The sequence below is a fragment of the Pseudochaenichthys georgianus genome, chromosome 6 (genome assembly GCF_902827115.2).
Source record: "Pseudochaenichthys georgianus chromosome 6, fPseGeo1.2, whole genome shotgun sequence".
Lineage (NCBI taxonomy): Eukaryota > Metazoa > Chordata > Actinopteri > Perciformes > Channichthyidae > Pseudochaenichthys > Pseudochaenichthys georgianus.
The window spans coordinates 5,510,542-5,522,250 of record NC_047508.1 but is presented as its reverse complement, the minus strand read 5'-3'; the positions used below and the strand labels follow the sequence as shown (position 1 = coordinate 5,522,250).

At 43.1% G+C, this 11,709-nt stretch overlaps 1 protein-coding gene across 1 annotated transcript in view; it reads right to left on the bottom strand.

Annotated features, from left to right (window-relative positions):
• Nucleotides 1–2,960: 2,960 nt before the first annotated feature.
• Nucleotides 2,961–11,709, bottom strand: part of zc3h18 (zinc finger CCCH-type containing 18) — a 43,105-nt gene continuing 34,356 nt past the window's right edge. Inside the window, 5 exon segments of the mRNA XM_071203438.1 lie at nt 2,961–4,076; nt 6,136–6,232; nt 9,565–9,664; nt 10,035–10,249; nt 10,706–10,911. Coding sequence (XP_071059539.1) covers nt 3,866–4,076; nt 6,136–6,232; nt 9,565–9,664; nt 10,035–10,249; nt 10,706–10,911 — 829 coding nt within the window. The 3' untranslated portion in view covers nt 2,961–3,865.

Here is an 11,709-nt window from a genome sequence, read left to right as displayed (position 1 = left end):
ACAGACAGCTATGGCGCACATAGCGCTCCAGAAAACAATCCTCCAACACTGAAGATGTTTATTCTAGTCGAGTTACTTACAACAGTTACAATAGTGAGTCGGCTGCCAACAAAAAAGGGTGTTTTTCTATTAACTGGTTTGCAATAAGAATTAAGAATACCTCAAACGGTTTTGTCTAAAACAGATCACCATGGACGGGACAGTAGCATTTGAGTCTGCACTAGGGCTGCCACTGCAGTGCCTTAACACTCGGGAATAATCTGGAAACTTGAACACATACAAAACATAATAAACACAAATTAATCACAATACCATGTTCCGACCCCAACTTCCTGCGCACATGTTTACCAGGAATTCCATGGCAATGAAAAAAAAAGTGGTACTAGCTCACTGACTGGAGACCACTGGGCATCAGAACCATCACTGCCGTGGCGTATCCGAACACCTGATCTATGACGAATGTTCTGCACCCCTTCGCTTTAGGTGTGACAGAAGGTAGACATTTTGCTGAAGCATGCGCCAGTTTCCTGAAGTTGCACAGGAGACAGCAGACAGGGTCAGCCCTGCAGGAGCAGATAGTTTGCAGAAAATAGTGCCACCGAGAATACTATCATACAAGTGCATGTGTAGCGCAACAGACAGCGGGGAATCACAGAATGTTAAGAAATTCATGCCAATAATTCAGAAATCAAAAAACAAAGCAGCGACCCTACGGCTCCCAGTCCAAGCCTCTACTGACCGAGTCCTTCCCAGGAGAGCGATGCACACCCACCCGACCATACACATGATGTCAAATCAAACGTAATTCATCACACCAGGCCACCTTTTTCCATTGCTCCAGTTCTGATGCTCTCGTGTCCATTGTAGGTTCTTTGGGCGGTGGACGGGAGTCAGCATGGGCCCCCTGACGGTCTGCAGCTACACAGCCCCATACACACGTACTGCAAAGCACTGTGGCAGCTTTCCATCAGAGCCAGCATTAACCCTTTCAGCCATTTGAGCTACAGTAGCTCGTCTGTTGGGTCGGACCACACGGGCCAGCCTTCGCTCTCCACGCCCATCAAGGAGCCTTGGTTGCCCATGACCCTGTTGCCGGTTCTCCTTCCTTGGACGACTCTCGGTAGGTACTGACCACTGCAGACCGGAAACACCCCACAAGAGCTGCCGTTTTGGAGCCGCTCTGACCCAGTTGTATCGTCATCACAATGTAGCCCTTGTCAAAGTTCCTCACAACGCTTTCGCATTTTTCCTGCTTCCAACACATCAGCTTTGAAGACAGTGAAGAAGTGTTCACTCTGCTGTCTCTCATATCCCACCCACTGACAGGTGCCATTGTAACCAGATAATCAATGTTATTCACCTCACCCGTCAGTGGTCATAATGTTATGGCTGATCGGTGTATATGTTGGTCGTTATAACCCTAAGACCGATGTTACGCTAGTAGTTAAGATACATATATAGATAATAGGTCTTAGGACAACGCTCCATTTTACAAGTGTCAAACTTTAAACTGTAAGACATGCTTAATAAAAAGTTGATAAGCTTTCAAGAAATCGTAAAAAATAAATAGAAAGTGGCTGTACCTTAACCAACGTTGTCCAATCTGGACTAAACTTGTCATGCCGGTGGACATTCACACGTCAATAGTACTAAGCATGATTCAGAGCAACACTTACAGGCAAAAGGAAACAACACCTATCGAACTTAACAAAGTTATCAGAGCCCAGAGGTGGGACCAAGTCATTGTTTTGCAAGTCCAAGTCAAGTCTCAAGTCTTTGCGCTCAAGTCCAAGTCAAGTCTCTGCGCTCAAGTCCAAGTCAAGTCTCTGCGCTCAAGTCCAAGTCAAGTCTCAAGTCAGGTTGGGCAAGTTCAAGTCAAGTCCAAGTCCTAAACGTTGACAAAACGAGTCTTAAACAAGTCATTATGTGCTTTTCACCAAATGTAATGACATCGATCAACAGAATAATACTTCATAATCAAACCGCTCTTTATTAGCCACATTAATAATTTAATAATCCATTTTCTCTCTGCTGGTAAAGTAACGTGTGTTCTTCTATTTTAAGAGGGATCAGTAAGGTAAGGCTACCGTGACGGTTTGATTCAGAAGGAGTTTAATGTATAAGATCCCTGATGTTGAGGTGACCAGAATGTTTATTTCCACTGTGTACAACATGTTGTGAGGGACCCACTATCTATCTTTATGCCAGGGATAATGTGCAGCGAGGCGGGCTCTATGGGGAAGAGAATACCTGAATCTGGTGCATCTCTGCAGGTGGTACTTTAATTATATTTTGATGCTAATACTCTTCTACTTTTACTTGTAACATTTTGAATGCAGGACTTTTTATTGTAACCGAGTATTCCTACACTCTGGTGCTTTTACTCAAGATCTGAACTTCTACCTCCTCTGGCAACACATCCCGAGTGGTTACCAAAACAAAAGCCTGCTCTGAAGGTTATTTTCCTTTTACAAATCCTGCACTCAGCTTTGCTTTCTCCAGTATCACTGAAAAGCAGCAGATGCTGCTTCTTTTTTCCGTTTTTGCTCATTTCTTGACTTTTCCCGACGCGCTTGCATTTAAATCCGTCTCCCCGTCACTCTGTGCAGCTGGCCTGTACCACTACACCTGCTGTGCCCCCCACCCTTCTTTCACATAATGGTATGGTTCTAGTGTGTCCTCGCATATGATTGGCCGCATGGTGGCCCAGCTAAATAAAGTCCCGCCCCTGCCTGCAAGGATTCTCAGCAAGAGTAGGAGCGGCTGAAGATTCTGCTCTCCCCGGCGGGTCACAGGGTCGGTGAAATGATCTGCTGTTGGAATAAGTATAAGGTTGTTCGTACTGTAGATCAGTTCTAGAGATTATTCTTAGTGTATTCCACATCCTTTATGCTGAACATTAAGTGCATCTTCATTTAAACACTCACCCCTTGGTGCAAAGGAAAACACAGGCAACTGACCTCTTTATCAAAATAGTTTATTTAGAAGTCTTTTGTCACAAAAGCAAGACACATTTTGTCTCTGATCCAACTCTCACTCCAACTAAAATGTGACACAAATAAAACATCAGTTTATTACTTAAGAGCTAATAAGAAAACAAAATGCTGTAGATTTTTTTAAAGAAAGAAAAACAATACTTCATAACACTGTTGCCTCTAATCATACGCTTGAAAGAATTTGATGACTTGCTATTATTTTACAAGATGCGACAGTGAACACTGCCCTAAAACACAGAGCACACAAGTCACTGGTTAAACATGGGCCTGTGATCGCTCACAGGGGCCAAATACAGATGTTCAAGAATTTGCAGATTTATACAAAGAAGTGTTGTTGTGCCATGTAGAGCCGAGCCAACGACCACACACCCACAGAAAGTGAAGTAATGATGTAATAGAACACTATAGGGGCAGAGACAGAGCAGATTCACTGTTTAGAATTTGTTTGTTTTTTTAATCACACCAGAACAGCCAAGACGCCTCCTTTTGACTGAAGGGGCAAAGGGAGCAGCAGATGATTGAGCCCCCCCCCCCCACCCTACTGTCAAGTCTACACCAAGTACTCCACTCCTGAAATGTCCCGTCTCTCACCAAATGCCCAAATGTGTGCTCCTGTTTCTCGTTCAGCCGAGACATTCAGAGACTTGAGGGGAGCTACAGTCGGCCACATGGGGGGGGGGGACAACTCTCTAGAATGGAGCAGAGCCAAACCTCTCTGAGGCAGAAAAGCACAAAATGATTTTCCAGTCGGCCACTTCCTTTTCACAAAATAGTAACTTTTTACACGTCTTTTTGAAGGCAGGGGCACCACACTCCATAACCCTCATGGCTGCCCACCACGGGGGCAGCAGGGAGGAGCGGGGGTGCGTCTATTTGGTGGGGATCTTTGCCCGTTTCCGGGCGATGGCGTCCTCCACAGCCTTCAGCTGTTTCAGCAGCTCCTCTCGACGGGACAGTGTGTTGCTGGGTTTACCGGAGCCCGAGGTGGCAACCGGGGGGGGGCCGGGGGCCGCTGGCTTCCCTGGAGGCACCGCTGGGCCCTTTCCAGAAGACTTGGGCGGCGGGGACAGAGGACGTTTTCTATGGGAAAGAAGCTGGAGTTAGGGTTGATACAGTGAGACTAAAAATAAAAAAGTTATTTAAAACCTGACTTGACCTGAATAACAAATCAATTAAAAAACACTCTTTAATGTAGACATTTTAAAACTTTTTTTGTACCTTCGCATTACATTTAAATGATTTGAAATGACAGCCTGCCTTACTTCTTAACGAGTTTGTAGGATTAGCAAAAACCAAAAAGTAATGTTTGCAATTCCTAAACAACACATCTATCTGACTGACATAGTGTGACCTGCTCCATCGAAATCAGTCGCATTGACCTGAAGACACATTTGAGTTGTATACACGGTTGGAAAGAGGATATTCCTAGCTTTCTAATGATATCAGGATTGTTTTTTGTACTCCAAATATTAAGCGAAATATGTCACATTATATAATGACTGTCACAGAGTCCTCATTTTGAGAAAAAGGCCTTTAAAGTTTCCTCTTCTCTGGAATCCATCGATCTGATTGATTATTGGAGCAAATGATCAAAATACTACGGAGGGAAGATATTTTCGTTTGGAGGGAAGCTCGCGAGTGTGTGGTGTATACGTGTGTGCGTGTGTGTGTTTGTGTATTTTTGCGTTTGTGTGTATTGTGTTTGTTTCCCGGGGAAAACCCTCACAAGAAACACCGGCTGTTGTTGTTGCCTGCTGTGGCGTTAAATTACTCCGTTCTCCGCTTGTAATTATGCCGTTACAAGCTTCAAAGTTATATTTATCAATCTGAATTTGCCGAAACAAGTTTAATATTCTGAAAGCCAAGACTCTGTTTAATTTAAATCAGATGAAAACAAACTGTAAAGGATCCTGCCGTGTTATCTATGATTACTTTACTCTTACGGTCATAATGTCAGCCGGAGGGAGGGGGGCGGCGCTGCTGGAAGAGCAGAGTGCGAGTGAGAGGTGCCTGTCTTCGTCCCTTCACAAGCTTCAAAAAATGTACTTATCGTGTGATTTTGGAAATAAAAGTTTCATATTCTGAAAGCCAAGACTTGGTTTGTTTAAAATCAAACAAAACACCCGAACCCTGAAAAAAATTGTTTTTACGTAAAATCCACGTTTATTCTGAAATGAGCCGTTGCGACTATCCGACTGATTTCGATAGAGCGGGTCACATATACAAGATTATGCTAATATGTGACCTGCTCCATCGAAATCAGTCGCATTGACCCAAAGACAGATTTGGAGTTGTATACACTGTTGGAAAGAGGATATTCCTAGCTTTCTAATGATATCAGGATTGTTTTTGTACTCCAAATATTAAGCGAAATATGTCACATTATATAATGACTGTTACCGAGTCATCATTTTGAGAAAAAGGCCTTCAACGTTTCCTCTTCTCTGGAATCCATCGATCTGATTGATTATTAGCGGAGCAAATGATCAAAGTAGTACGGAGGGAAGATATTTTCATTTGGATTACTGGTCTGGGGGAAGCTCGTGAGTATGTGTGTGTGTGTGTGAGAAACACCGGCTGTTGTTATGCCTGCTGTGACGTCAAGTTACTCCGTTCTCCGCTTGTAATTATGCCGTTACAAGCTTCAAAGATTAATTTATCATCTGAATTTGCAGAAACAAGTTTAATATTCTGAAAGCCAAGACTTTGTTTAATTAAAAATCAAACAAAACACCCGAACCCCGAACACAATTTTTTACGCAGATCCACGTTTATTTTGAAATGAGCCGTTGCGACTTCCGACTGATTTCAATAGAGCGGGTCACAAATTACAAACCATCATCGGACACAAATTCATTCATAAATAAGTCTATCCTTCCTCCTTCAATCTGACTGGTATCTCTTTTCAGGAACACTTTTATACTGGGGAATCGAAAGCTGTAGCCGGATGATATAATTATTCTTTTGCAGAGTAAATATTTCTGTTTTTGTATGTGTGTTCGGAAACTCTGTGTTTGTGTTTGGCCTCAGTGAACATGCTCACTGCAGAGAGTTGACTTCAGAATTTCACTCTTCCAGACGGATCTCTTTTTTTTCTGTTATTGTGTGATTGAGTCCTACACAAATGACTTGGACCAACCTGTCTCCCTGGGGGGGCATGGGTCGGGGTCCTTGGCCTCTGGGCCGATCCATCCTGGGGGAGAGTGGGGGTCGGCCAGGAATCCTCTTATCCCGACCTGAAAAACAGCAGGTTCACAGTCACTAAGGCTGAACACGCTGAATGGTTTAAGGGCAGGGGTATTCAACTCAAATTCAGCGAGGTCCAGTTAGAGAAAATGCAAAAGGTCCGGAACATCAAAATGTCTAACTTGCTTTATGAATTAGTGTGATATATATTGAAGTGACCTGTAGCTTTATCAACGTCTGCATGTAATCAACAACTGAACTGCCAATCAAATAAAGAAAGTACAATTCAAAAACAACAATATTTATTGTCAACTAACATTGAACTATACAGATATACAGTAAATACTGTGGATATGTGTAATGTTCCTCTCGGGCTGCATTTAAAAATATAATAGAGAAAATAAATACAAATATGTGCATCTTAAAAGTGCTTAATTTTAGATAAATAAAATAAAGTGTAGAAGCAGCTTGAGTTTCCATTTTTCTTTGTTAATCGTTTCACATCATGACTTAACAGTTTCAGACGATTATAGAACAATATCAGTCTTTACACATCATAACAATTAAACAGTTTCTCTTTCTTTCCCTCTTATATTGCAGTCCCTCACTCACTTTTTGTTCAGTGCGAGAATTGAGCTGGAGCTTGTCCTGCCTGGAGTTTAAATCTGGGCTGAAATGGTGTCAGGGCCATTCTCATACACACATGCAGTTCGCGGTTACCCTGGAACCATATTTAGTGTTAATAATGTTCATTGTGGAGAAAGCTGCCTCGTAGCTGTATGTGGAGCAAAACATGGTGAAGATATATAGGGTTACTTTCCTCCGCCTGTTCACTCTCCACTTCTCTCACTGTCTCCCGCTCAACTCCCTGTATCGCTCTCTCGTCTCGTCTTCTGTGTTTCTCTCCCTGTATCGCTCACTTGTCTCTTCTTCTGTGTTTCTCTCCCTGTATCGCTCACTTGTCCTCTTCTTCTGACATAGATATATATAAACACTAGATGGCTCAAGGGGAGTCGCCAGCTGTTGTGAGGTGAGTGATCTGCACAAAATGCTCTTAACTCACTGAAATCTAGACTGATTTACAAACGGTTTGGTTTGTTATAAACGTTATTAGCATGGCTATGATGCAGGAGACAAGACATGTAGAAGAACAAGTTAATGATTATATTATAAGTATGTAGTATAATAACTACATCTTTGATGTTTATAACGAACCAAACCGTTTGAAAAATTGGTTGAAAATTGAGTAATCTACGGTTATTTCAATAGTGCACCGTAGACATAATGTTATGAATGAGCGAGCTGCCTGTGGCAAGATGGCCGCCATGTGGCAACGTCGGTCTCCATTGGCCAGCAGCGCGGGTGAGTCATCTAGTGTTTATATATATATATATCTGTGTATCGCTCACTTGTCTCTTCTTCTGTGTTTCTCTCCATGTATAATCGCTCACTCGTCTCTTCTTCTGTGTTTTCTCTCCCTGTATCGCTCTCTCGTCTCTTCTTCTGTGTTTCTCTCCCTGTATCGCTCTCTCATCTCTTCTTCTGTGTTTCTCTCCCTGTATATCGCTCACTCGTCTCTTCTTCTGTGTTTCTCTCCCTGTATATCGCTAACTCATCTCTTCTTCTGTGTTTCTCTGCCTGTATCGCTCACTCATCTCTTCTTCTGTGTTTCTCTCCCTGTATCGCTCTCTCGTCTCTTCTTCTGTGTTTCTCTCCCTGTATCGCTAACTCATCTCTTCTGTGTTTCTCTCCCTGTATCGCTCTCTCGTCTCTTCTTCTGTGTTTCTCTCCCTGTATCGCTCTCTCGTCTCTTCTTCTGTGTTTCTCTCCCTGTATCGCTCTCTCGTCTCTTCTTCTGTGTTTCTCTCCCTGTATCGCTAACTCATCTCTTCTGTGTTTCTCTCCCTGTATATCGCTCACTCATCTCTTCTGTGTTTCTCTCCCTGTATCGCTCTCTCGTCTCTTCTTCTGTGTTTCTCTCCCTGTATCGCTCACTTGTCTCTTCTTCTGTGTTTCTCTCCCTGTATCGCTCTCTCGTCTCTTCTTCTGTGTTTCTCTCCCTGTATCGCTAACTCATCTCTTCTGTGTTTCTCTCCCTGTATCGCTCACTCATCTCTTCTGTGTTTCTCTCCCTGTATCGCTCTCTCGTCTCTTCTTCTGTGTTTCTCTCCCTGTATCGCTCACTCGTCTCTTCTTCTGTGTTTCTTTCCCTGTATCGCTCACTCGTCTCTTCTTCTTGTGTTCTCTCCCTGTATCACTAACTCATCTCTTCTGTGTTTCTCTCCCTGTATCGCTCACCCATCTCTTCTGTGTTTCTCTCCCTGTATCGCTCTCCTCGTCTTCTGTTGTTCTCTTCCCTGTATCGCTCACTCGTCTCTTCTTCTGTGTTTCTTCTCCCTGTATCGCTCTCTCGTCTCTTCTTCTGTGTTTCTCTCTCCCTGTATCGCTCACTCATCTCTTCTGTGTTTCTCTCCCTGTATCGCTCACTCGTCTCTTCTTCTGTGTTTCTCTTCCATGTATCGCTCACTCGTCTCTTTCGCCCCCCCCGTCGGCTGCGGTTAAAATAGAAATCCCCTATTAATGTATTGATTATAGGTCCGAGTCCGTATAGGTCGGCATCTGGGTCCGGACCCGGACCGCGGTCCGACTGTTACTGAACTATGGTTTGGAGCAGTGGTTCCCAACCTGGGGGCGCCAAAGATCGCAGGGGGTGCGCCAGGCCTCAGATGATTTTAGGCCAAATATCATATTTAGATTTCTTTTTTCTTCATATAATTGTAACGCAATACATGATTGTCGCTAAAAGCCTTGTCTCTACATTACAATAAAATATATAAAAAAATAGATTAATACATTTGAATACAAATTCAAGTTAGCAGCTATTATAGGCACAAAAAGACAAATGTATAATTCTTTCTTTAATAGAAATGTTTCTTCTGCCCGTAAAGTGTCCAAACCGGGCTTGTCTGGATAAGCGCATTTTAAAAACAGTCATTGTCCATGCCGGTTTCAGTTGGATTATTTGTCACAGTTGCTCCGATCAGATCGGTCTCCTCCATTTTGTAGATTATTTACGACTTTTGAATCCACATAAACACATCGGCAAAATCCGGCTTACTTTGAGCATGTGTTTTAAACAGTTTAATCCCTTTGTGAATTGTTTCCACTTGCGCCGTCCTTTAATTTCTTCATACAGCGGGAATCCAAATGAATTAATCCTGAGTCCCATAATCATCAAAGTCACTCCAATAGTGCTCCTTAATTACGCGTTCATCCTCCTTTAACACAATACTTCACATTCATCCAGTTTGTGACAGTAGTTGTAGCATTTTTGAGACTTTTAAACTTTAATTACCGCTGTTGCGCGGTTGTTGGTTCTCACCTCTGTCTGGAGACATGGCCACCCTCTTACTGGGGGGGGAGCCGGGCCGCTCTTTGTCTGCAGGCAGGTACCTCTTCCTGCTGCCCTTATCTCCCTGCTGCTGCAAAACCAACACACGAGTCAAACAATGCAAATAAAGATACAATACATGCAGACAATTATAAATTCAACTTCGAAATAATTTACAGGTAGCTTTTACAAAAAGCTTTCAGAGAAAACATGTCTGTACTTATGATTATCAGTCGCTGATCGGAGGGACATATTTTATGGATTCAAAAGGCATTAAAAAGGTAATAAAACATAACTACCATCACCTCTCAATGTCACAAATAATACAATATCTTGCATGTTCCATCTTTTTAAAAACCAAAGTGTCACACAGACGCCTTTTTCACTGGCAGCAGTGACTTCCTGGAGGGGACTGAGAAAGAAACAGACCCTTTAAAAAGAGAAAGTGAAGCGATAGAAACCTTGTTGAGGAGGGTGAGTTTGATGTCTTTGTGGGAACCTGAACCTCCATAGCTTCCTGGGGGGCCCATGGAGCCAGGTGGGGGATGTACATGGTGGCCCCCCCTGCTGCCAGGTCCTGACCTGGGTCCGGGGTGGCCCCCTCTTAGTGTGGCACTAGACGGGTCCATCTTCCTGCGGTCCTCTCTGAAGGGTTCCTCTTTTTTTGATGGTCTCTCTGTGGTGAGGAAAGACAAATATGAGACCCGATGAACCATCAAATGCTAATCATCACTTTTATACCTCCCATTTACAGAAACATTGAAAATATAAAAAATAAAATTGTATACGTGCCATTTTTTTACCCCCCAATTGTCTACATTTTGTTGTTGTACATTAAATACTTAAGTGTAAAGATGTGTGAAAGGATGGTGATATCCATCTTAAAATCACAACTGTGGTACTTTTAATTTAATTATAGCATGCAAAACATACATTTTGATGAATAAGTGTAAAATATGAACTGTAATGCCTCTGCAGCAGAGTTTGTAGAACGTGTTTTCATTCACCGACTGATTTCAGCTGGTTTTTCATTCCACAGTTGTCCATTCTTTGAGTAGCGACCCATTCTAAAACGTATGATCCTTATGTTGTGCTGTTGTAGCAGCCTATCCCTCCGCCATGCAGCACTCACCCCTGATCTTGTCTCTGCCTTGTGGAGGCCGGTCCCGCACCGGCACTCGCTCCTTGCGGGGGTGATTGGTGGTGGGGGAGCGGGAGCTGGCGGAGGACACAGGGCTGGCCAGGTCAGCATACATGTCGTCTGAGTCTGCGCTGCGCACCGAGCTACTGCTGGACGAAGCCGAGGACACGGAGGATACGCTGCTCACACTCAGAGATCTGAGGGAGAGACACAACATCCCGACTGAACTGCTGCTTCTCAGGGTACACTGTGTACACTTCACAACATGCACACATCTCTACACACACCCTGAATAACAAATATCATACCTGGATTTCCTGGAGGGTTTCCCAACAGAGACAGCACATGAAAGCAAGAGGGAAGAACACAATACATCCATATTAGACTGTGTAATCACTAAAACTCATTATATTTACATTTCAAATACCTTTATATTTTCATATTTGGATTGAAGACTGACAGTGACTGCCTTCACAATAATGAAACCAGAAAAAAAAACTACAATTTAGTTGGAAGCAAAACCTAAAACCGGCCAATTATAGTGCAACTAAAACATTTTGCAAGAAATTTGGACTACGTGCCTGAAACTGTTATATTGCATTGCTCCCAATGCTAATATCGTTAAGTAAATATTCATTGCAGTAGCTGTTTTGTTGAGGAGTGCACGACAGCATCACGCATCACGCACACACACACACACACACACACACACACAATTTTGGGAAAACATATCATTGCGATTTCTGACAAATATTGCGATATTTCTTTTTAAGCGACCCAACGGAAGTTTATTGTAAAATGCGGCCACATCTCCGGCTAGGAAGGTCACATCAACGTACTCCAGTCTCTAGCACCCTGAGCTACGAGTGAAAGAACTAAACGTACATGAAACTTCCGTTGGGTTGCTTTAAAGCAGTGTTTCTCAAACTTTTTCATACCAAGGACCACTTAACCAATAAAAAAACACTCGCGGACCACCTAACTCCACAAATATC